Source organism: Pyxicephalus adspersus, chromosome Z (assembly GCF_032062135.1).
Source record: "Pyxicephalus adspersus chromosome Z, UCB_Pads_2.0, whole genome shotgun sequence".
Lineage (NCBI taxonomy): Eukaryota > Metazoa > Chordata > Amphibia > Anura > Pyxicephalidae > Pyxicephalus > Pyxicephalus adspersus.
In genome coordinates, this window is record NC_092871.1 from 80,682,720 (window position 1) to 80,710,158 (window position 27,439).

Below are 27,439 nucleotides of genomic sequence, written 5' to 3' on the forward strand. Positions count from 1 at the left end.
ATGAATAACGTTATCCACATATGATTACGAGAATTTTGTATTCCCCCATAGGAGTCCTTTAATTTCCCACTTTTCCTGATCACCAGTGTGTCGCATTCTTAATGTATCCCCTGTTTTCATTCATGCAATAGAATTTTTCATCTTCTGTGAATCCTTCCCAGGGCTACTGGCAGCAACCGGTGATCTGCAGACATTTTTCAGCAATATCCTTATAAGGTTGGACCCCTTTAAGGGAGATGGATGATAAAGGGGTGGGGAGAACAGATGATAGGAAGGGAGAGAGCGCTAACAGGGAGAGAGAGAGCTACAGTTTGCTGGCCTGGACTGTAGGGGATGAGAATGTTTTAAATAGCATGGAATATGTTCACACAGTCACACAGCGCTGCATCACTTTAGAAGAGAAGCTTTCCTCCAGGCGGACCAGGCTAATGCACTATTGATCACAGCCAGGTGAGTCTCCAATTTAAAGCACAACAATATATTTTTTTTTATTGGCTCATTTTATTGATTACCTACACGCAGGATCCCTGGCGATATTTTTTCCCCCTGTAATTTTCCCAGGAGCGTAACCCTTTGCCAACAGCATTCCTCAATTCCAAATAAATTCATTAGGATGGCAAACCGGTGACCCCTCCCAAAACTCATTAGATTCAAGATCGTGCATTTTCGCACGGATCATTGATATATATAAATTCCTTTGACAGAAGATGGGAAATGGTGGGGGTTGGCGGCTTGGAGAGTTGGTCTGCGCCTTCGTTTAAGTTGTAGCAGGGTGCTGCACGCAACACTTGCTTAGTTATGAGGATGGGATGCCCGCCTGGCTCGCTCATTAGTTTGGGATTTCGCATGCTGGGCACACAGGCTTCGGTGGCGGAGCTCAGCCTAGAAAGTTGATGTGGTTTTACCTGCCGCTGGCATGTGCCATGAGACACGAAGGGTTCATTTTAAAAAGGCATGGGTTTCATTATAGGAAAGATTGCAGGTAAATTCCAATGTTTGAAAGCTAAAGTCTGATCCAGATTAGGATTTGATCTGTACGTATTAAACTTGAAATTCCTAAGGGGTGGCTTCATATATGCTTTATTAGATAATATATTATTAGATAAATTCGGGTATTTTTCATGGTTAACTGTGATCTAACTTTTGACGGCTGCTATATATATATATATATATATATATATATATATATATATATATATATATACATATAGAGGTGGTGTAACACATATGCAAGGTGGTGTCAAATTTTGGTCACAAGATATCTGTAAGTGGATTTTGATGGATGTAGCTATACATCTATGGTTGACTTTCAGGGTGACCTCATTTATGCCTCAATCTAGGGGACCACTTCACATCCATGCACATGCAGTAGTGCAGGTTTTTAAAGGGTGTGTTTTCAAACATCTTGACCAAATGCAGTATTTCTTTTTTGTTTGAAGAAGGTGGGGGTCTGCAAAAAAAAAAAAAAGTTAATGCATAATGTTATGTCCATTGCATGAACCCCTGTGACAAATCTTACTGCAGAAAAGCTGGAAGTTTTTTTTTTGTTGCATCGCAGTAGTCTGAACAACCTGGATAGATGTGCAGTCATTTTGGACTGTAGAGATTACCTGCAGCAGTAAATATGTCCTGCATCAGAGATGGGAATTGGCGCTTAAACCAAAATGTGGGCAATGGCAGTAGCTGTATACTTAAGAACTTGATTTCCGACACAGCTAAAATTAAGACACAAACTATCCCAATACTCACTTGGAGGGGAAATACAATAAAGAGCAGTATATCCTATCCGGGGTTCCCCCAGAGATTGCTAGGGGTTCCTTGAGCAATGAGCAATTTGTCAATTTGTCAGGTCAATTTAACTAAACTTTTTGCCTATCTGTAAGGGTGACATTTTTCTCACTGGCCAGCAATGTAAGAAGAATTCTTCCCACTGACCACCACACTAATATACTGTGCTGTGGATTTATTAATCACAGAAGGGGTTCCCCCAGGGCTGAAAGTTATTTCAAGGGTTCTCCCATGTTCAAAAGGTCAAGAAACACTGATACAGAGCATTGGTTACTTCCTGCAGATATTATAGTTTAATTCATTCATCGACATCATTAATGTTATTCTAATTTTTCCAATGGAGTTCCATTCTTAATATTCCAAAATATTTTTTATTATGGATATTTATTATTATTAACTAAACCCTAAATATGTTACAATGTTTACTATTATCAATTAAAAATATTTTAGAGCAGTTCAAATTATTTTTTAAACTAAAGATCCAGAATATCCTTATTTATTATGCTAAATATTATTTAAAAAATTAGACATAATTTTTCATCTACAAATCCATTCAGTTCAGAAAGCAATCCACATAAAGTAACTTAATGTATTTATGTATCTGGACCTCTTTCTGGCAGGCAGTTGGCTCCCAGGAGCTGGAACCCTGCCAGACCAGTGTTGGAATATTTGAAGGCGGGTAGTCCTCAGCTGCTGACTACTGACCCCATTCATTTCCAATCGGTCTCCATCGGTTAGGATCTTGACTACGGCCAGGTTTATGTACTAGCCATTACACCAGAGTTTCTCCACCAGAGTTCCTCCAGATGTTACAAGGGAAATGAGCAGTTTGTGCCTTTCAGGTCAGTCTAACTGACACCAATGATCTTATTGGCTAAATGTAAGGGTGGCATTCTTCCCACTGGCCAGCAATGTAAAAGGAATTCTTCCCACTGACCCCCACACTAATATACTGTGAGCTGTGGTTAGGGTATAATTGTAGAAGGGGATCTTCCATGTATAAAAGGTTGAGAAAAGCTGCCTTAAAAGTGTATAAAAATCCTGACAATGAGCATCTGTTGTTTGTTCCCTTTGTTTGCTTTAATATATTATTAAAATTTTTATTTTTTCAATATCTGTTTGATAAGTGCAAAAAATACCTTCTTCTGCTTGTTAAAAAGGAGGAGGGATGGAGACGAGGAGAGATGAAGGAGATGAGGAATGAGTGATGGAGATGCGGAAAGATGATAGAGATGAAGAGGGGTCAAAGAAACAAGGAGGAGTGATGGAGATGGGAAAGGGTGATGGGGATGAGGAGGGATGATGAAGAGAGGTGATGGAGATGAGGAGGGCTGACAGCAGTGAAAAGGGGTGAAGGAGATGAGAAGGGGTGATTGGGAGGAGGAAGGATGATGGAGACGAAGGGAGGTAAAACAAATAATGAGGGGTGCTGGAGACAGGGAGGGGTGATGGATATGAGGAGGCATGGTGAGGATGAGGAGTGTTGATGGAGATAAGGAGCTGTGATGGAGATGAGGAGTAGTGACGGCAGTAAAAAAGTGGTGATGGAGAGGAGGAAGTATAATGGAAACAAGGAGGGGTGATAGAAAAAAAGAGGGGTGATAAAGATTGGGAGGGATCATGGAGACAAGGAGGGGTGATAGACACAAGGAAGGGTGATTGAGATGGGGGAAATGTGATGATGATGAAGATGAAGAAGGATGATGGAGATGAGGAGAGGTGATGGGGAATGTGGTGGGGAGGTGATGGGGATAAGGAGAGATGATGGAGATGAGGAGGGGTGATGGAGAAGAGGATGAGTGATGGAGATGATGATAGATGATGGCGACAAGGTGGGGTAATGGCGATGAGAAAGGGTGATGGAGAAGATGAGGAGGGTTGAAGTACAGATGAGAAGGGTAATGGAGACCAGGAGGGATGATCGAGATGAGGAGAGATGGTAGAGATGAGGAGGTGTAATGGCAATGAAAAGGGGTGATGAAGATTAGGTAGGGTGATAGAGAGGCTGGGGTGATGGGACAAAGAAGGGAGATGGAGACTAGGGGTGATGGAGAGGGCTGATGAGAATGAGGATGAAGTGAGGGGGACAGAGCAATGAAAAGGGTGATGAAGATGGGAAAGGGTTATAGAGGTGAGGAAGAGAGATGGAGATGAGGAGTGATGGATATAAAGTGATGGAGAGGGCCACATACTTTTAAACAAAAGTTGCAGTGCTCATAGTGTCATAAACTCCCTCACCCTATCCCCAAAAAAAACAGAAACCAAATTTTTACAACCACTCAATAAAAATTTTAAAAACAAGATGGCCTTTTTATTTAAATAATTGCTATCGGATAAAAGTGACCATCTTTTTGTGATCTTGCCAGTAACTGCTTTCCCTTGGCAATGATATACAGGTTCATCCAGCTTATGGAGCATTGCCACCCCATTGTGTGTCCTTGTTTTTGTTTTGTTTTTTGTTTAGGGCTTAAGCTAGGTACACACGCTGATTAATTGTTGCTAGAAATGATTGCTGATCCATAAGCTGGATGAAATTTAGTGAAGATACAATAAATGCTATGCAGAAAGCATTGTTCTCTTCCATGGAGAGGAAGGCATCCTGTTGTGTCCTCTCCATTAGGAAATAACTGCAGGCATTTGCCAACGGTTGTTTTGGGATCCAGCACAGTGGATTGCCATGAGATGTTGTTGGACCGTCTCAGGCAGTAACATTCTGTGTCTGTATGTGGCTTTACCAGTGACCACTATCTGCCATGGTGCAAAAAATCTAGGGCTGGGTGGGCAGAGACCCTTGTATTGACAATTGTAAATGAGAACATTTTTTTGAGTCTTCAAGAAGAACCAATGCCAGTCAAGCGCTTTGAGCCCTCCATAGGGCATTGCTACCTTCAACCAACTGCTTGGTGCTGTAACAGGTAGCTTTGGCTATTACATCGCACTTCCCTATGTTGTTTTCCATATGGGAAGCAGTGACAATGGTGACAATGGTGACAAGGGGCAAGCAAATGGCAGGCAGGGTGGGATGGAAATGGATCCCCAATGACTAGGTGGTGCTCTAATTGGACTTACAAGGACCCTGTCTACTAAATGGTTTTAAAAATATCTGTATACATATATATATATCTAATACACATAGCAGAAAAGTAAAACAATCCACATACCCAGATCAGTGAATTAAAGGGACCCTTTTCCTAGCTAAAAGAAGTTAATCAGGAGCATTGTGCAGGTGGTGACTCCAACTCTCTATCTTTTGCATAGCTTAAAGCTACCATTTATATCTGACACTGGATGTATTAGATGCCCAATGTCTCCTGAGGTTCCTCCCGCTAACCCCTATGTCTTTCCACATAAAAATGCATTCTTGGCCCTTCTGTGGAACCATCACATGCCTCTTGAGTGCTATCATACAGATATGGAAACCTTATGTGACCTCATTTTTATGCTATCAGTTTCAAGCTGGTGAGATGTTGAGTGCAGAGGATATCAATGAGATTTCACAGCTGGAAGTCAGCTTTGTGTTGATGGCTTCTATATTAGCAACCTTAATACAAAAAACACCAATCCATATAAGCTTCGGGATTTGGTGAATGCTGCAGAATGAAATTACTTCAGTTTAGTCAGATCTCCAAACTTGAGCTCCTGGGTCTGCACACCAGCTGTGAGCAATTTGAGGGATCCTCATTGACTTTGTCATGGAGCCCCATTGAGTGACCATTAGATTGCTGGTCTCCAATTGAGCATTGAGGTGAGAACTGTGAACATATTACACCTTTTAGCTCCTAACTTTTGACAGTTTATGGCAATTAAGACATTGAACAAAGGTTTTTTTTTTCCAAACCAATGCATTGTAATGGTATTCATCATCAGGTGCTTTGTGTTTACATTCAGAAAAAAATGCAATGCAGTGCACTAATGCACCTTGGTTAGCACAGGTTAGTAGTATAGGTTCTCTTTACCATGCACATACCCCACCATAGGGCGAGCATAAATCTTGTGCTGCATTTCCCATAGTGCTCTGCCATGACAGACAAATGGTTCCATGACAGCTAGAATTTAATGCTGGGTTTTTACCCATCTCCAGGTCTTCATTTCATAGCACAGTCACGCATTTTACTTTCCTTTGTGCAGCTTCAGAACAAACATACAGCGAGCACTGCTAGTTAGCCATAAGCTGCTGTCTGGTGCTGCTGCTCATTTGTCTTCTGGAATGCCAGGCCGTTATATTTTTATCATTCAGGTCCGGGAAACTCGGAAATTATTTGACTCAGATTGTGCAGACGGCGTGGAGGACTGTGAACAAGAGGGGGCTGTAAATGCCTCTCTCTTTCTTTCTCTCTCTCTATATTTCTTCCTCTCTCTCTCTTTCTCTCCCTCCCTCCCTCTCTCTCCATTCGACTGAAAGCATCCTGTGTCTGAAAAAAGCATTTAGCAGGAAATCTTTGCATTGACTATTGCAACAAATACAAGCCCCATTTATTTATGTTCTAGGAATACTGGTATGAAGAGAAAGCAGAGCCAGCTCATGACTGTACTGCTTCTCATATCACAGTCCAGTCACAGCCCATCAAACCAATGACATCTAGTGGCTGAAATAGGTATTGCAGAGCAAATCTCTGCTTTGAAGTTTAATGTTGCAGCACCCACAAGCTACTAATTTCTCATTATTTGTTCCTGGATCACTAGGTGAACTATCTGTACATCCCTCTAGTGGATTCCTAAAAAGGAATATATTGAGAGTTTAATGACCAAAATGCCTTAGGTGACAACTGAAACTTTTTTTGATTGTCCCAACACAGATAGACTTTTTGTGGGTGGTGCCCCCTTCCTTAATTTGTACTGTTCCGTGTAAATTCCATATTACAGTAATGTGATGACATTTTTCATTGCATTAAAACAAACTGTCACCGAGGAGAAAATTCATTACCGAATATAATAAATAAGACTCAATGTTTTTCCCTTGCATTCTTTTGGAGACGGATGCTAGAATTCTCATCTGGGAGCGAATGACAGTGATAAATGATGGAGCTTCACCAGGACCCATTCATTAAATGCAGACAATTTGAAGGGGGTTCTCGCCATCCCGAGGTATGTACCTGATGCAGAACACAGCTGCTTCGACAGGTACATTATCGGTGGTGACACTCTGCTGTGCTTGACAACGTCTGATGGAAGGCAGTGATGGAGCACAATGGCCTTGTATCTTCACAGACTGTCAGGGGAGACTGAAAAGTTTGATGTTTGGAAACATAGAACTAAATTACTTACTGAAAGCCCGTGGTGAAGAATTTTTAGTATGGGTTGCTTAAAGCTGAACTCCAGGCATATAGACCGTACATGCAGAATAGAAGTAGAGAGGGGCTAAGTAATACTGGACATCTTCCAACCAGGAAAATAAGAGAAGGGGAGCAGACCTACAAACAATTTTAAACTTCTGCAGGGTCAGGTCTCCTCTGCTGCTACATCCTGGGACTAGATGGACAAAAATTTTGGCAGGTTTAACAGTCTCTTTATATGTATTCAGGTGTTAGCCGGCAGTTCAGCTTTCAAGTAATCCCTTTGTTGACCAACGTTTCCTGAAACCACCAACATACATGAGCCATGAAACCAATGAGCAACCCACTTGTACTAAAACCTGTACCTCAGCCTATCCCTTCAAACCAGTTTGTCCCCAGTTGGGTGCCACCATATTGCCTCACTCTACCTACAGAAGTAGAGGCCAAGCTGGCAGTCACGGTCTGCTCAAAGACACCTCAATATTCTCTTTATATTACAGAATGCAGTAGGAGATGTAGGGGGAAACCAGATGTATGGAAGTCAGTGGAAGGCAAAAAATCCAAGGTCTAGGTTGCCAAGGACAAGAAAGTTGTAGACAAAGAAGCCAAGGACTAGGAAGCCAATGAGCTGGAGGACAAGGAAGCCAAGAACAAGAAGCCAAGGCCAAGATTGCCAAGGACAAAGAAGCTGAGGACAGGATAGCCAAGGACAAGGAGGTGGAGGACAAAGACGCCAAGGCTGCCAAGTACAAGGAATCTGAGCACGTGGTAGCCAAGGACAAGGAGGCAGAGGACAAGGAAGGCAAGGCCAAGGTTCTCACGGACAAGGAAGCTGACGACAATGTAGCCAAAGACAAGGTTGCTAATGACAAGGAAACCAGGGGCAAGGAAGATGGCGACAAGGAAGTCTGGGGACAAGGAGGCTTGGGATTGGACTACTTTTGTATTTAACCATGATAGTGTGTTATCCACCCTATTTGACATATCCGGGCCACATCCCTACTAGAACAGGATATACATCAAAATCAAAAAAGATTTCATTTTCAATTGGGACTTTAAAGGCCAATTGAATTTAGGTCACAAATATTTGCTAATTAATAATGATATTATAATATTTATTTTATTAATAATAATATTATGCTTTAATAAATACCAATAAAATCACTTACAACTAAAACTTAATTAAAAATAAAACGTGCAAACCAAACATCATAATAGATGTTACTGTTAGGGTCACCCTAAAGATGGGTGCCCCCTGTGGATGTCGACGCGTTTCACTGACTAATTCGCTCCTTCAGGAAACAGAACAGGGACATCTGATGTTTGTAGTACGCAGGATCCCACCCACACTGGGTGGTGAGGACAGCAGCACTTTATTTCTCAGCTATTGGTCTATTATTTTCAATTGTCATTCTTCTGAATGTTCCATTCAAATTTATTTATCTATATTTGTCCACCATATATGCAGAGCTATTTGAGTTATATATGTTAAATCCACATATCTTTTCTCCAAGTGTACTGACACTCTTTCTCATCATGCTGTCCAATCAAAGATTTGAAAGATTTGTTTGAACAGCAAGGAAGAAGCCTGATGATAAAAAGTGTCAGCACAATTATAAGAAAATGAAATTCAGGAAGTTTTAGATAACCAATCATGGCCATTAATCACTTTCGGCTTGAGGAACCTCTTGGGGTCCTCCAAATTCATTGGTGTTGCACTGTCTAAGCACGGCTTAGTCACAGAAATTCTACCCTTATACTGTTTATCCAGGACACGTCAGCTTCATAAATATGAGATCCAGTATAGTTTTCTGAAATGAATAATGATGGTCTTCTTAGGTTCCAATGAGCCTAGCAAAGCTTTCCTCAGCCAATCAGAGAGCACTAGAGGTTTTGAATGGGGATACTTGTCCCTATTACCTCTAGTGCCGGGGATCGCAAACAGGATTCCCAGGGCTGCAAGAGAAACTCTTCCGCAGTTCCACTGCAGTTCACACACTGTTCTCAATGAAAGCGGCCGTGGCTGCATTCATTGAGAACAGTGTGTGATCCCCAGGAGTAGAGGTTAATTAACCTCCAGTGCCCAGGGATCTTCTCAATAAATGCGGCCGTGGACAGTGTGCGAGAACAGTGTGCGATCCCCGGTTTTACAGGTTAAATAACCTCTAGTGCCCCAGGTATTGCAAACAGGAGGATTCCCAGGGAATCCTGTGAATCCTCCTCTTATAATTTCCTTGATCTTCTGATGGCGAAATTGGTTTGCCAAAATTTCACAGAAACATTGGAAGTCTGGGGAAATTGTCGCGAGAATGCCAGAGGCTAGTGGCCATCACAACTCTTGATCGTTTCTGAATAGAAAACAGAATGGTAGTTTGCGTATGGCCAACTTTTAAATGACACACAGAAGTAATTGGGTAGAAATTAAAGAAAAGGTTTGTTTATAAAAAAATCCCATCTGTGGAATTGGACCCACAAACTAATAGTGCAGTACTAAAATTTTTTATAATAGGAACGGTACTTGGGGTCGGTCATTTGGTATCTATGATTACCTTATTAAATTAGACAGGGAGTGCTTTTTGTAGATATATATAACATTCTATTTAAGTCCCGTGGTGTGCAGACAGAGAACGTGTCTAAAGCTATGTTTTGTACCATCAGTCTGTGATATAAGCAGATGTTTTTAATAAGTTGCTAAGTTTTTTCCAATTCTTGTTTCATGTAATTGCTGGGAGTCCATCTGTGGGATATGGACTGTTTATAAGGAAATGTATCCTGTTTATGAAATTACATTTTATTATATCTCTTGTGGATTGTGGGGAGCTTATTGGGGATTGGTGTTTTTTTTTCTCTATATATGATTATTAAAGAGCGCAGGGCTCTCAGCAGGATGGGTTTGGCAATGCAAACATTGGTTTTTGGAAGCTTGGTATTGATTTGAATTAAAGGACACACGCTCAGAATATGTATCCACTGTGGTGCCAGCATATGCTCATACATGCAGAGTCCTGCAGGAACCTCCGCTCATCATAGAGATAAAGGATGTCCATTCACGGGCCTTGGCAGATGTCAAACTTAAAGGTGTGAAAATCAAAAATGCCTAAAGCTCAGATTTTCAATCGTTGATCATTTCGCTTGAATTCTGGTAGAACAATAATTCTGCAGAATGTCTGTACAGAGCATACATGGTCCTTAATAGCAAACAACAGCAGTAAATGCAATAAATCCTTACCATTTATTTTTTCTACTATTTTATTCATAAGATACACTTTATATACCTAACATTTTTTGCTAGTTTATTTTCTTTTTGTCCCAATAAATATATTATATCCTTTGCAGAAAACTGAGCAAGCTACATTAATGTCTACATTTTTAGCCACCCCATTGTGCTGCAGAGAACTACAACTCAAATAGTGGACTAACCACTCCCGTCCATGATACACAAGTGGAAACCACCAGAGACTGACTGCATATATGAATACTAATTTTTTTTTAAAGTTCACCAAGATCTTGTATTGATGATTTCTTCGACATATCCCAAAAATTCTCAATGGGGTTTAGGTCTGGCCTCCAGAGACATAATTTGTGAAAATTATGTCTCCCTGAACCACTCTTCCACAATTTAAGCCTGATGAATCCTGGCATTGTCATCCTGGAATATTCCTGTGCCATCAGGGAAGAAAAAAGTCAAATATTGGAAAAACCTGGTAATTCAGTATATTTGGGGGGTCAGCTGGGATCATTTGTGGGCATATACCATCGCTGAACCCAAACTTAACCATCTGAACCAACCCCAGATCATAACACTGCCCCCACAACCACCCTAGACCATAACACTGCCCCCACAACCACCCCAGACTATAACAATGCCCCCACAGGCTCTCCTGATCTGCCCATACAGATACCCCAAATCATATCTCTGCCTCTACAGACTCCCCAGATCATATCACTGCCACCACAGACACCCCAGATCATATGACTGCCCCCACAGACACCCCAGATCATATGACTGCCCCCACAGACACCCCAGATCATAGCACTGCCCCAACAGGCTCGAGGATTCTTTTTTTGCCAAGCAGTGTATTATGGTATTGTATGATTGTATGCTTGTTGCTCTTTCTTAATTCTTAATGCGAGGAGTGTTATTTTTGATGTACTTTAAGGTTGTGAAATATTTAAGGTCTTACAGTTGGGATGTAATGGGTTTCTTTGTCATGTTTCTTATCCAGGTTGACATTCACACAGAGCTGAAGCCATGCCTCTTGGGAAGAATGGGAAGAAAAAAATTGAAGACATTAATATGGTGTACAACATCAAGGAGAAGCTGGGAGCGTGAGTATCTGTGGAAACGAGACTATTTATTTCTAGATAAGTGGGTCTGGCACATGTCCTCAGGCTTGAGCCTCGGAGAATGGCGTGTTAGATATTAAATACTTAGGAGGCCAAAGCTGATCTCACATGTCACAATCAGGCAATACGCTCTGCCATGTTTGAATAGAATTGTACAAATACCTGTACAGTATTTTCTCGACTGGTTAACCAAAAATGAGATCACATATTTCAGCCAAACAGTTTACTAATGTACCAATAACTATGTAGTGCAAGGATGTGCCAATTGGATACACATTGGTTGGATGGATTAGGTAGGTTCAAAATTAGGCCCTAGGTACATGTGAAGGTGGGACCACAAATGCACATCATTCAAGCTCCATTCACCCCTGACATTCTGTCAGCTGGGGCCCTGGAGAAAGTCCCTAGAAATGTTTCCTTTTTGCCCTAACCTAAAACCAACAGTGCTGTCATTTTGGGTCTTGGAGAAGGTGGTGGCTCTAGACAATCACCCAGTTTACTCTACCCCAACAGCAGCTATGGGTAAGATTATTCATGATGGGCATGCCCCAAATTCCCAGCATTCTTTTTGCCTGCACCCCTACCATTCTGTCAGTTGGGGCTCTGGAAAAGGTAGGGGTCCTGGGAAATTGCCAAATTTTTCCTAGCCTAAAACCAACCGTGACATCAACTGGGGCCCTGGAGAAGGTGATGGCTGTGGGCAATAAATCATTTTACTCTACCCTAACACTGGTCTTGGGTAAATTTGTTCATCATCAAACTCTAAAAGCACAGCATTTTATTTCAATGCACCCTGCTCTTCCAGGGCAGGTCTTTTTGTGAGTGGGCAGGAAGAGAAAGAGGCGGGACACGACTTAAGCATTGGGTGTGTCAGAGCTGCAGCGATACTGCGGGACTGGAAAACCAGTTTACCCAATTTACCACACGGTCCCAGGGTAAGATTGTTCCTCATCGTCAAGCTCCAAATGCCCTCATTTTCTTGCACCTCTGTTCTTCCGGGGCTGGCTTTTTTTGTGGGTGGGCAGGAATAAAAGGAAGCGGGGTACAAATGAAACACTGAGTATGTGAGGAAATGGAGAAATCTATTTCTTGCTGTAATATTTTGGGCATAAAAAAAGATTGCATCATACACCAACCACCTTCCTTGAAAACTAGAAGAAAAACTTTCATATCTGGATTTAAAATGCATAAATGAAATATGAGACAACTTGCACGTAAACATATGAAATATTCCTTTTTCTAGAAGAGCTGTGACATTTACTGATAATCCTTTTCAGCCATCTGCTCAGAGGATGCAGTCAGCGGTCAGGAATCAAAGTCCTCTGAGGCCCTTAAAGTGGAATTTTCAAGTTTTAAAAAAAGGAAAAGAAAATAAGCAATGTAAAATCCCGTGTTAGGATAACCTTTGGCATAGCATCACAAGAATGGAATGACAATTATATCACAATACAAACATAGCAGAATCCGTGACTGGGAACGAGTGGTTGCCCTGGCAACAGCAAGAAACATACACGCCGCGCAAAACACGCCAAAGACCCATTAGTATAAAAAAACACTCAGCGTGTAGCGAGTATTTAAAAAAAAACAGATTAGAGATTCTGAAAAAAAAGTTGTAGTCTTAAAATGTATGTGAAGCTATGAAAATATTTTTTTTTTTTATCCTGCCAGGACTTCCTGTTACAGGTGACAACACTGAGCCACTGCCTCACAATCAGCAGACATGTGGTCAGGACTATTAGATGGGATGGTCAGCTGAAGGAGCTCACATAGATGTGAGGCAAAGCTTCTGCTAATTAAAAGGCAGTTGCTTAGCATTTTCACACTACAATAAATGGTCTTGTTACCATTGATTTAGTGTGAGTCGGCAGATCGTTGTAGTTGAGGTTGAAAAGATGGCAGTCTCATTGTCCGAAACAGAGAACAACCTATGGGATGATGCCTAGCCTGGTCAGCTGAGTTACAAGAACCAATTATTTGAATGCATAAAAAACTCTGCAACATTTCTAAAAAAAAAAGTTTGCTCACAGCAGCCATAGTGTTAGTTTGTTTTTGAGCTGTTAGGTAGATCTGGCATGCTCAGGGTCTGATTGGATACCTTGATTGGAGGACCCGTCAGAAAGCACAGTCTTTGCACAGTGACATTTTTATGTAGGGCACCAGGGGCCCACTAGAGGACACTAAAACTTATTTTTGTGGGAAAATAACTGGTTGTGTTCCCATAATTTTATATGTTTTGGCATGTTACTTAAAAGTTTACCTTGTGTGGATTTTCTAAAACCCTGAGATTGTTTTGCATGCCTCCATCTTGGATGTGATGTGAACACCGCAAGCAGACTCAAAGCTCCTCTCCCAGTAGCTACATAAAAGGGAGGTGAGGGTAGAGATGGAGGATCTGGGCCAGCATGGGTACATACAGAAATCTTCTAGAAGTATGGAGGGCTTTGATGTTTACAGTGAGGAATGTGGTCAATTCTGGTTCAGGAACAGGGGTTACAGAGGTCTTGGTTGTGACCAGCTCCTGTAGTCTAGAAGGCTTGTCTGGGCCCTCCTCATGCCCATGGTCTGGCCACTCCCTGTTCTGCAGTCTAGGGGAAGAGAACCTCTACCATAAGCTTCCTCATCCTGGCTCTGCATTGAATGATGTCCTCTATCAGAGCTAAGGAATGGAGGATGGTAGAAGATGACCTTATCTGTCAACTCCGGGTACAGTGATAAGTCAACTGTGGTTCAGGAACAGGGGTTGCAGAGGTCTTGGTTGTAACCAGGTCCCATACTCTAGAGGGCCTGTCAGAGTCTCCACATGACCATTTTCTGGCCACCAACCATTGTGCAGTCAAGGAGGGAAGATCTTCTACCATTGGCTTCCTCATCCTGGCTCTGCATTTGATGATGTTCTCCATCAGAGTCCCATCTACCAACTCCGGGTATAGTAATAAGAAGCCAGTGAAATTGGGCCAGCTATTGAGGGTCCGTGCTTAAAGAAGTCTGAGGGGCTCCTAATAGTATTGTAGGATTCTGATTCAAAGCGGGGCTCCTGATGTAAAGTGGAAGTCTGATGTGAATTTGTGGACTCTGATGAAAAGGGGGCTCTATTCTGAAGTGGAGGTCTCCTATGTAAAAAGGGAAGCCATCTGAAATGCTGGATTTTTCAGCACTTATATCTGCAAGTTGGTGATAGAGTCTCTTATGATATGGTATACAGTGAGGATTGTGGTGAACAGTGATGCAGGGACAGGGGTTGAAGAGGTCTTGATTGAAACCAGGTCCTGTAGTCTACAGAGTCTACTGTCGGAGTCCTCCTCATGACCATAGGCTGGCCACTTTGTGGTCAAGGAGTGGAGGTCTGCTACCTTTGGGTTTTTTTTCCTGGCTCTGCATTAGATGACTCTCTTCCTCTCTAAGAGCTCAGTAATGAAGAAGAGCAGGAGACCTCCTCTGCCGACTTGAGGTACATTGGTGGGCAGCCAGTGAAATGGGTCAGTTATCAATGGTCCGTGCTAACAAAATTTTGGGGGGCTGCTCCTAATGTAAATGTGAGATTCTAATGTAAAAGGATGACTCTGATATAAAGGGGGCTCCTTATGTAAAATGGGACTCTGATGTGGAGTTGGGGACACTGAAGTGGTTTTTCAAAAGTAGGGAGGTATGCACTCCAACAAGTACAGAATTCCTGATCTTGTTTCTACCTTTTGATTGCACTGTTTTTAATCCTCCTCACTGAATTCTTGTTTTACTTCTATGCCAGGTGAGTGTAATCAGAAAGACAGAGACATAATCCCGAGTGCAGTGTTCTGTACCTGCTGGAGGGGAGAGCTTGGAGCTGAGATTTTACCCCCACAGTTGTTAAAAAAAGGACATGTAGATGGTCAAAAGCGGTCTAATTTTAGGTGCATTCATCTTGCATTTGACATGCTTCCGAGATTTTCTTGAGTTGCCTCAAGATGATTCTAACCTGCTTCTGACCTCCTTCTCAATTTCATCAATATATTTTGCATAATCATTGACTTGCACAGGGAGTGATGCCCACACATGCTATACAAGGGTGACCAATTCATGGCCCTCTTTGTATGCTTTTAGTTCAAACTTGCAACAACCAGGACATCCCAATGGCATGAAATAAGTGCAACTATGTACACATGGGCAGCTGTCACGGGTCGGCTATGTATTCCTGTGTGCCATGGCAATGTATGCAATGCTTTAAAGCTAAAATTAAGCTCTGTCCATCAATGTGTATATTATTGTCGATCAGATCATTGTGTCAAAATATTTGGAGATCCTGCCAGTATTAGCAGTAGGCAATGACCTTCCTTTAGCAGCCTGACAATGCTAAGCTTATGGCTAAATTCGTGTTGTGCAAAACACACCAGAGCAGCTTTTAATATCTCCTGTGAAAGCCTCTTGGTAAATAAACCTCCTGATCTTTATATGAGACTGCATAGACCATTGTCAGCCTGCCATGTGCATTCCTTTTATGGGACTACAGGATGCTGTCATGACCAGCAACATCCCGCTAATCTCAAAGTTGTCAGAGCTCATCAACTGAGTACAAAGCTTTGCCCACTCATCCACTCCACCTGCTCCAGCTTGATTGATGGCTGCTCATTGTTCTGCTGGTTGAGAGCCAGACGAGGGACCATCAGAAATGACAGTTCTGTTATATCATTCCGCACTCCATTTATGCAAGCCTACACAGGACTTGGGCTTCCAAGTACCCCAGTTGGGTCAGGCAAAGGAGCTGTGTGCTCACATCCATTTATCAAAAACATCCAGCAGTGCAGTTTGAAACTTTGAAATGCTGAACCCTAGGTATAAAATTCCACTGTGTGTGCACAAAATGCTTTTGCAACCCAATTACATTTAGTGGTGGTATAGCTTGTGCTGAGGGAGGGTCTTGCAGGTCTTCTTTTTGCAGGCTGCCTGTAGAAAACCACAAAAAGAGAACAGGCACAGGTGGAGATGGATCCTGGACAACCTAGGAAGTGAGTTTATTGATGTTGGCTAATAGAATAAGAACATCTAGTGGCAGAAAAAAGAACTGTAGGCCAATCTTTAGACCAGTGTTTCTCAGTCAGGATTTAGTGTAACCCTAGGGTTCTTCCAAATGTTGCTAGGGGTTCCTTGATTAATGGGCACTCTTGGCCTCTCGGGCCAGTGATCTATTCAGCTATCTGTAAGGATGACATTCTTGTCAATGACCACCCATCTATTATACAGTAAGCTGTGAATATAGTAAGTATAGAGGGGGTTCCCTGAAGACATGAAGTGATTTTAAAGGTTTCCTCATGTTGAATTGGCAGAGAAACATTGGTAAAGACTGAAGACAAATACTGCATCAAGATCTAGATTTGCTAATCTTATCTGTAGGATTTTCATTTTTGTTTTCATACTTTCAGCAGGAAATCTTCTTTGATGAATCTTTATAGCAGTTAGCTGTTGCTGTATCTCTAAAGCTATGTATGCATGTCGGATGATTGTCCTTTGAATGATCATGCTCATCGTGCAAAAACCGAACATATAGGAGTCTCTTCAACATTGTTCATCAATCTGACTGATCAAGATTGAAGAAGAGAGCATACCAGGGTGCTGTTTGCACATTTTCCCCCATTCAATCTCTGTAGGACAGAGCCGAATCAGGTCACTGGTAATGATCACAATATCTGTACAGAGCTTTAGTTGAGTCTTAATAAGAACTGAGCTCAATTCGGGTTTGTTTGTAAACAAAGCCACATGATCTGTGTGTAGCTGAGAACTCAACAAAATTTTCAACTGGGTCATCATCCTTAAAATGTTACTAAACATCTGCTGGGTGGGGAACATTTTGTTGTTTTTTTCTGGCTCTTGGCTCAGCAGCAACAATTCTAGTGCACTGATCTCTCATAGGACCCAAACACAGTTTAAATATTCTGATGGTTAAAAATTAAACTGAAGCTTTCACAGAGTGAAGTTTATTGAAGTGTGAAGGATTCTCTGAGTTTTTGTGTTGGAGCAGCTGAGATCGCACACCACATATCAGAAGCTCCTAGCAAGAGCTACATTTTAGCACTTGTATAAATGCCTGCAGCGTAATTGCAAGTGAAATCAACCAGTGAACTACTAATGTGATTATAGGTTAATATCATTACAATCACATTTCTAAAAGCCACCTTTAGGGTTGTAGGTAGAGCTCAGATTATTGTCCATTATTCTATTGGACGAGTCTACAATAGGGGTCCGGTGTAGCCATCATGCACATTCACATACATATTGCATATATTACATTTTGGGAGCACCTTTTTAGCACAACTTATTCAAAGCACATCCCCTACACATTATGTAAAACATACTATTATTATTACACAATATTTATATAGCGCCATCATATTATGCAGGGCTGTACAAAGTCCATAGTCATGTCACTAGCTGTCCCTCAAGGGAGCTCACAATTTTGGGTAGCCAATTAACCTAACTGCATGTTTTTGGAATGTGGGAAGAAACCGGAGTACCCGGAGCAAACCCACACAGATACGGGGAAAGCCTGCAAACTTAATTTAGTGTCCTGGCGGAGATTCAAACCTGGGACCTAGTGCTGCAAAGGTTGGAGCACTTACCTTAGCCACCATGCTAAAGAGTTTAGGAAACTCTCAAACATTTATTTTTTAATAGAGAATGAAGCCTAAAGTATATCTAATCAAAAACGTTTTTATTTTTTAATAGTGAATAGAATTGGGAACCCCCATCAAAGGTCCTCATTTATTCAGGTCATTGTAGATCTCAAGGACATGACCAGCTATAGTCCTCGAGGGTCACATGCAAACCAGGATTTTCATATAGTCAAAGCAATTTTACGATTTGTTGTATACCATAACTTTTAAGATGCCTGTTACACATATATTAAACATTAAAGTGAATCATGGCTCTCGAAGACTGGACTTGGAAAACTATTTAACTAGTAGTAGGTAGTCACATGGGATGTTAATAGGACTTCTTAAAGATGTTTTTCTGCTAATTTACTGAATCACCTGGTGGTACATACACTTTTAGGACCAGTTAGTAGTAGGTACCAACATTCAACTGGATGTGTTCTGTAACAATAAATTACATTTTTTACTGGTCAAAGAGGCTCCTCCAGTTCTAATGAGTTACAGGACCCTACCTTGGTATTTTATATCCACATTTATTTCTATTAATAGGCCTGATTTTTTCAAAGCTCTCCAAGACTGGAGAAGATAGACTATTATGGGTGACTAGATCCATTCCGCTTGCTGGATCACCCATGTTCTCCCATGATAGTCTATCTTCTCCTGTCTTGGAGAGGTTTGATAAATCAGGCCCAATATATTGATTCTCCAAGAAAAAGATGTGTCAAAGCTTTCAGAACCTATTTCAATTTAATAATCCAATACTGACCTCTGGTGCCATAAATCTGAAAAAGGTGTTAATCTTTCAAGTTATATTAACTTGATTAACTAAAGGTGTGGATTATCAAAAAGCTGGGACTGGGATGTAAAAAAAATTGTTTGTGTGTTATAAATAGTGTTGAAGATCCTCAGCTCTGGTTAAAAAAGGTCTTTCCAGTTTTTCTTTTATGTCCAATATAAGCACCTCACTGTCGTCGAAAAAAACGTCTCTTTCCTGACCATCGAATCCTGACCATGAAATGTTGGACTATGGTGTTTGTGGAGAGGCTGTTTTGTCTGCCCATAGTTCAAGTCTTTGCATTCTCCACTACACTGGCCTATATGTTGTATACTTTGCTAGTGTTTAGGTGTTGGGTTTGTTTTTGGATTTACAAGCTTTTGTCTCAAGGTGTTGCTGGCCCTAGGAAACACAGATGTGATGTTTGTTAATAATTCTTCTTAGTTTTTATGATACTCAATCCAAATATGGGATGATTATATTACTCTGTTCTCCCAACTGTTTACTGATCGTATGTTTTTTATATTGAGGATGTTTTAACTAAACCCAGTATGGGTAGTCTCCAACTAGAAGACAAAGTGTGAGTTCTTTGTCTTCAACATAACAGAACAAGTCCTAATGATGGTGCAGCTCCCCTCTCAGGGATTTGGAAAGGCCTGCGTTCTGTGGATCCTCCCACCAATGCCTACATCATTACAGAACACAACAGAGGGAAATGGGCCTTCAGAAGAAACCTCAGCGCCCAATTGGAGATCAGGACTGCAAATTTGGGAGTGATTTTGATACTGGAGATTTGTTGGGCAGTGTTGTCTCCTTAATACACAAGAGAACAGCAGAATGGTTAATGGGATTGGTTAGGTGGTGGTTAGAGTTTGCACAGGAGACACAACCTTCAGGGCCAGAGCTTCTGTTTTTCACCCAAGCGTAACTGTAATAATGTATTTATCAAAATGGGAAACCATTTTAACAAAATTAGATATTTCCCCTTCTGCTTTAAAACCTCTGGTTCACCAGCCCATCCTTCTAATTCAAACACCTAGAAACAATTCAGCTGTGGTAGCATGATGATGTATATATAGAACAAGTGCATTTCTCTCTTGTGAAAGGAAATCCAGCACATTAGAGGGTGTTTGCACCCTGCAGACAGAATGACAGCAGTTGGAACACGCTTTGAGGGACAGGAGTGCAGAAAGGTTTACTTGCTCAGTTTGCTTGCTGCTGTCATGCACACACTCCCTGTTGTCTGTCATTTTCTATCTGCACAAGCTTTGTTCTTTGTTTTCCTGCTGAGTTTACTGATGGCCAGGCTAGACAAGCTGCAGCTTAAGGGGACCTATCGTGTATGTCAAGGACCAGTGATTGGAGGAGACAACCTGTGGGTCTCTGGAAGCTATATAATTCACATGGACATCCAGACGAGTTTAAGTAGATTAGACAACTTCTGACATCTATTAACTACAAATATTTATTCTTATGTCAAAGTCAAGAATTTGATTTTCTCTAGGGATTTGGTATTCATGGAGTAGGATGACTAGGTCAGCTGCCCAGGAGGGCCTACACCTGAAGACCTTCAGTCTCCAACCATACACCAGATCAGGAAGAAAACTACTAAGAAAAGCATTTATACATTTTCCATGCACCATATCAGCCCAGTACATGTATTCTTATACCTGTTCTCCTGGCAGAATGTTTTTTAGGCTTTGTGACAAGAACATGACAGGTTAAAGCTTCTTAACTTTCATTCTGTTATTTAATTCTTCACTGCAATATGTTTAGTATTTTTTAGGATAAATATTTGGCAAATTTGTGTTTTTGTCATTTTATGGTGAGATGGGCCAAAAACCCAACTTAATGAAGACCTTTTAATCAAAGAGAAGATCCACTTGTGCTGACCAGCCATCATGCCTTTCTTAAATCACCATATGTAGGTCAAAAATGTAAGTGTAAACCATTATGTTAGAATTATACTTACCTTAATCTCAGTTTCCATCTATGCTACACAGGTGAGGATGACATCACAGGTGTCTTCTAGGTAGAGAGTGGATTTCAGAGCAGGTAGAATCTCGCTTGCAATGGTGCCTTCTCTGTATTCCACAAGTCTCTGCCAGGAAAGATAAAAAGGAGCCTGGCCAGCATAAACAGACCTTCCATTATTGAGAAGTACAGCAAAGATTCTTGAAACAGCAAATATTTGCATATTTTCCTTCCATGATTTTTTTAGCCTCCTTCACTTGTCTGGTTGTCTCATTGGGTTGGTCCATAAGCACTAGACATAGATGCCCCAGCCATAGGCATAGAATCCATGGTTTTCATACACTCCAATGATGATGGCAAGCAGCCTGAAATACCTGGCTGTATAATAATGTTCTGTATAAATCATAAGTGCTGGATAAACATTGGGCAAAAAGGACAGAAAATAATGATTTGCATGACTTTTTATCCTAAAATAGAGGATAACTCCTTCTTTTTTGGATCTTTGATGAAAAGGAGACCTATAAATACCTTCTGTTTTAACTAGGCTCCATAGCCCAATAGGCTGCTCATTTTATAGGAATGTACACAGTCCATTTTTTTGGTGGTGAGAATTTTCGTAGTTTTTTGAGCACCTGTTAAAAACATGCCGAAGCACAGATATGTAAATTCAGTATTTTAGCATACATCGCTTGCTGTTTTTTTCCTCTAATCCACCCAATGTCTTAATTATGGGCCTGTGCCCACGATGTGTCAGGGAAGGGGAAGGAGGGCCAGTTATGCGTGGCTAGGTACAGCACTAGGACATTTACAGTAAGCAACGTGCAGCGTGAGGCTGCTGTGATCAGGGGAATCAGGGGGAAATAGTGTATGTGTGTGTGTAACATCACAGCTTTGCCCGCTTCACCGTAATACATTTGATTAATCCAATCTCTCTCCTCCTCCGCCTTATTTGCAAACCATCATGTCAGCCTGGCTGGATGCCGTTGTCACTGCCCTCCTCCTCCCACACAGTGCCATCGTCTGTGGGAGTTGATGCCAGCCTCCCCTCTGTTAATGAGGAGGACTGCTAGTTAGTGAGCGGCGGAAGGGGCAAGCGTGGGCTCTGAGCACACAGAGCGTGGGTGGATGTCCCTTCAGCAGAGCAGAAAGTCACTAGCATGTAGGGCCCGAAGATGTGGAAAAGCTGCGTTAAAACAATTAGAGGTAAATCAAGTAAATGGGACTGTATGTGTCATCTTTACTGTTTCTTAGCAGCGCTGTAGAACATACGAGGTGTGATATGAGAAATAATTATATAGTAATAATACCTTTAACCCATCAAAGTGTCCAAATTTACTGTAGAACTATCTGTTTATCTTAAGGCACCAAAGCAATGAAAACGCCTAAAGTGAATATCTTGAAAAAAACCTAAAAAATAAATTCGGTAGATCTTTGCAATACATGTACATTTCTCCATGGTTGTTCTTGTTCAAAATGTTGCTTGTCCATAAAATACCCGGTGTCTGTGTTGACAACACAACACAGCACAATGCATTTAAATATCAAGCAGTGTTGCCATTGCTGTCTCGTTTTGCTGGATTTAGAACAGCTCAAATTTTACAAATCTCCAAAACAATCTGTAGACCACAAAGAAAAAGTGGGCATGGCTGATAACATAGTTAGGGATTGCAGTACAGCTCACTTAACAAAGTTAGGACCATACTGGTTTCTGGTGGATCAAACGGTTTTTTTTTTACTTGCATGGACTAGGACCCCCCTATATAAATCTTGATGGGTTTCAGTACTGACCAATGATCATCCTTTAACCAGCATTGGATCTTGTAAGGATACCAGGTAAAGGATGAGTTGCATTCCTTTAGAATGATCTCATGAAAGGTAAAACTATGCTAGTATATATTAGTATACCAGTATTGTTAGTGAGACATTACTGATAATAAATACAATTATAATAACCAAACAATTCCTAAAATCCATATAGAGGAAAAGGGCATAAAAGCTTGCATAGGAAGGTGTGAACCCAGCCCAGTGATATGGACTGGGGTTTCATAAACCCATATCCTGCTGAAAATGTTCCTTTGTTGACCAACATTTTAAAAAGATCTGAATTTAAATAGAACTCAAATTATAAAAGTTAAATGTAAGCAAAAGTTAGTTTGAAGTGTAGTGAGATGTATAGAACTAGTTAGTAATGGAGTGTGATTGAGAACTTTTTGGTAGAACCCCAACCCTTCTCCATGGTCTCAGGGGACAAAGTGACCATGTTCCCTTAGTGCAGGGGTCAGCAAACTTTTTTGGCTACTAGGCCATTAAGGGAGGTCAAGAAGGCACACTAGGCCAGACTCTCTCTCAAGTCCCACGCTGATGGCTCCGCCCCCCAACAGGAACACCCTGAAGGGAAATCCCTCTCCTCCGTATGAGTTGCGGGAGTGTTAGGGAAGGGAGTGTCCCCTCACCCTGGCGGTGGAAGTGTCAACGCTGGCCGCAGTAAATAGGGAAGGGAGGCATAACAGCCGTGGGTTTCCGACCCCTGCCGGCTGGGATTAGGCTGGATTGACCAGGGGGGCATTAGGCCAGAATGGACTACTGGCCTAAAGGCCAGAGTTTGCCTACCCCTGCCTTAGTGTAACAATCACTGTATGAATGCTTTTAGCTATATTGCCGGACAAAGAATCTCTTCTGACTGATCAATGTATTGATTTTTTAAAGCAAATTGTTAAAATTCAACTTCTGACAACATTCAAATACCTATTCAAAAAACTTCTAGTTCTATCACTGGCCAAGGCCCGGTGTGTCTTGAATGTCTTGTCTTTTTTAGGTCAGGTTGATGCACTTTGTCAAGGTGTGTTATTGTGCATTCTTTATAATTAATAATGTATGTGCTGCAGTGCAAACTTTCAAAGCCCCAATGACCGGAATAAGCTGTTCCAACGTTAATATTGCATATGAATATAGACAATCAGTTGTAGAATCCAGGGTTCATACTTAAGGATCTAAAAAGTTTGACACAGATTTTTGGTAACTCATTGCACTCTTTGGTACTGTCCACTGCCCTATACTCAACTATTGTGTCTTTTAGTGACATATAAAGCATTAGAAGAAACTATTGAGCATGGTGGATGACCATGAATCCAACACTCCAAGTGCTGGACATCCTTCAAAAAGAGATTTCTTTTTAGTACATGTAGATCAGGAGTACAGGCAGTGATATTCACAATGTTAATTTCAGGGTGCCACATTTTGGGGCATTTATTTCTTAAGCAATTGAAAGGCTTTATGATCTGTGATTAAGACATGTTCGGAGTACAGTTGAGCTGCTAAAATACTTAGCTGTGGAGCTTTTCTTAGGAATTATGGGCCTGATTTTTTAAGACTGGAGAAGATGGACTATCATGGGAATCCTGGGTGATTCATCAAGCCTGAAATAGATCTTGTCCAGGATTGAATACATTTGCCAACCAAAATCAAATGATTTGTATTAAATCCAACACCCAGGTTTTCCTATAACAGTCTATCTTCTCCAGTCTTTGGGAACTATAGTAAATCAGGTCCTATGAGGTTAGATATCCAACAGCCATGAAAGTTGAACATGGACCTGAAATATAAGAGAGCAGATATATATGGTAAATGAGCACCCTTAAGGTGCGTACACACTTCCAATTTTTATCGTTCCAATCGAACGAAGAACGATCGATTGGGAAAAAAATCGTTCGTAAAAAAGTAACCAACGACGCCGACGAACGAGGAAAATTGTTGGAAACGAACGACCGGACCGGCGGATCGGATTGGGCGACGATCGTTGAACATCGTTCGTGTGTACGGTCGTTCGTTGATCGTCCATGTCTGAGCATGCGTGATGAACGAACATCCGTTCACTTTCCTGTCGTGCACATAGTTCCTCTGTCGCTTAAACGATCGTATCTATTGTGTGTACAATATCTACGAACGATCGTGTCGTTACCTCTATGTGCAGGATCGGTGCTATACGATCGTTCATATATATCGTGCAGGAACGTTCGTCGTTCGTTTTCCGACGATAATAATTGGAAGTGTGTACGTAGCTTTAGTTATAAAGACTAAACTGTTGAGATTTCAGTGGTGATTGGGCTTGTGGACCTGGAGTGCATCTGGCAACCAAATAAATTCAGCTATGGGTGCGAATTAAGTATAATTCTGTTTAATCACCAATCTATGGTCTCATATTTATCATTGAAATGACTGAAACTATGGCATTTTCCATCCTAAATTCTAGCCCAATTATAAATGAAGGAATTGTCTGACAATGTGGGACAAAATTGCATTAGGAGCTGCAACCTCATAACCAGTAAGAATATAGCCAACACAAATATTTTCCTGGATCATCACCTTGGTTTCTGTTTTACCCCTGACTTTTCCCCCAGTTGGAGTCTCTGCAAAGGTCACAAGATTGGTGTCCACTGTACATTTAGCTAATGTTTGTAGCTTTACCAATTTTTCTGTATATTCAGTGGTTGTCCAGATACTAATTTCATATATTTTGTTCCTAGGGGTGCTTTTTCAGAGGTAGTCCTTGCACAAGAAAAAGATTCAGAGAGACTGGTAGCCCTGAAATGTATCCCAAAGAAGGCTCTACGTGGCAAGGAAGCAGTGGTGGAAAATGAAATTGCCGTCCTGAAGAAGTAAGTAGGCCAGTAAGGGATCAGAGGTTGAAAGTACTGTATTCAAAAAGTGAAAATTACTTATGATTAGGGGGCATAATAAATGTTAATTGTGCTTAAGAAGTATCCTAAAAAATTAAAGGTTTGTCCTGATCTTTCCTGAAGTATACTAGGACACCTTCTGGTATGTGAGAATGTCAAGGCACTCCAGTACCAGGGTTCCCTTTGATTGCTAGGATCAGGGGAGTTCCAATAGGATCTCATGTTGTCACTACTGTTCTGCCCACCATTCTCATTGCTGGATTCTCTAACATAAAGAAGGAAAACCCTGTCCCTACCAAGATGGCTACCTCCACACAATGATACAATGTGAAAATAGGCATGGTAAGAAAATATTAAAGAATAGATAGAGACCATATGTAATATTTAAATATGATTATATAAGCTACATACCCAATATTCTCCTTTAAACCCATAATTTTTTCTCAAGTGGGTCACTTTAAGATGACCATGCATTTTAGAGAACACTTGGACTGCATTTATAGAACCACCATCCCACAAGGTGCCTTGGGAAAACCTAATTTTAAACAAGAATTCTGTAATTGTCTCTTCCTTCTTTTATTACCTGAACATGAGCTGTAATGCATCTTGCATGTTTCTATTTACTTAGGGGTTAAGTGTTAATGTCACATGATTGGATTATAAATGCGATCATGGCCAGGTAAATGTATATGGACTTGGAAAACGAATCTGCAAGTTTACTAACCACACTTGAAACGAGGTAACTCACAATGACCAACCAGTTTCCCCAATACTGAAATAATGGCATAATAAATGATGACTTGGTTAATTTACTTTCCATCTAAATATTGCAATCTGCATTGGGATATATTATAAGCTAAGTATGCTTGCATTATCCAGCATATGATAATATAGAATAAGAATATAGAATAAGTCAATGGTTGTGAACCTAATATCTATTTAAGACCTTGACTGCCTTAAAGACTGAAACATTTCTGCCAAAAACATTCAAAGCCTTGTTTCATGAGATTTCTAGAGATCAATGCCATTGCAGCAAATCATTGTTCTCATTACTGGGGTCTTTGGGGATCAAAGGGCTACATGTGGTTCTTATTGGGGCAAGGTGGCTACCCAAGGGATACATATGGAACACACAAACCTACTAAAATGTTAACTTTATTACATTTTATTTACTTTAGCAGTTCACTATGGCAAATTTGGCTCTCAATTGGTTGTCCATGCAAATGATCATCTCCCAGTGAATCCAGCTCAGAGCAAACCCACCAGGTTGACGTATTACTATGGTTAGTCAATAGGGGTGTAAATGATACTGTAAAAGTACTTACACCCTATTGACTAGTAAGTACTAATATTTATTTGAGTAGCCAGAGGAGATTCTCATACCAATTATACATAGTATAAATAAGGAGGAAGAAATTAATTTAAATTCATGGTTTTACCCCTGAACACAATTTAGCATAAATACTTGAATTTAGGTTTTTCCTTATTGGCCCAATGGCCAAATGGTCTCTGATTATCCTCCAACATTTGTGGAAGTCAGTCTTCAATACTGCAAGGTGTGAATTCTGTTCCTTATTATGTCACCATGGTCAACCACGATGGCCAAGACTACCTAACCCTGAAGACCAGAGAAGGTAGATATTGATGTAGGTGAGGGAGCTTGCAAAGCTTAGGTGATTATTGGCTCCGCCTTAGGATAATTACATAAAGAAACAATGGTGCTCTTTGCTCTGTTATGAAAAAAGGTTTAAACCTGTCTTACATGAAAATGGTTCTTTATAGTAAGAGTTGGGTAACTGTGGAATAGCGTTCCACCAGAGATAGTTTTTTGTTTCATTTCAAAAATAGGGCTGGATGTGTTTCTAAACGCATAAAATACAAGTGGCTTTAATATAAAGGAAAATAATCTTGGGGGTCTTTAGGTGTTTTCAACCACAATTTTACCCAAATTTTACACATTTTTACAATAGATTCGATTGGAATGAG

At 40.9% G+C, this 27,439-nt stretch overlaps 1 protein-coding gene across 1 annotated transcript in view; it reads left to right on the plus strand.

Moving 5' to 3' along the window:
• The first annotated feature begins 294 nt into the window (after positions 1-294).
• Positions 295-27,439, plus strand: part of PNCK (pregnancy up-regulated nonubiquitous CaM kinase) — a 47,220-nt gene continuing 20,075 nt past the window's right edge. The window contains exons 1-3 of the mRNA XM_072429839.1: positions 295-450; positions 11,288-11,390; positions 25,301-25,432. Coding sequence (XP_072285940.1) covers positions 11,314-11,390; positions 25,301-25,432 — 209 coding nt within the window. The 5' untranslated portion in view covers positions 295-450; positions 11,288-11,313. The remainder of the gene's footprint in view (positions 451-11,287; positions 11,391-25,300; positions 25,433-27,439) is intronic.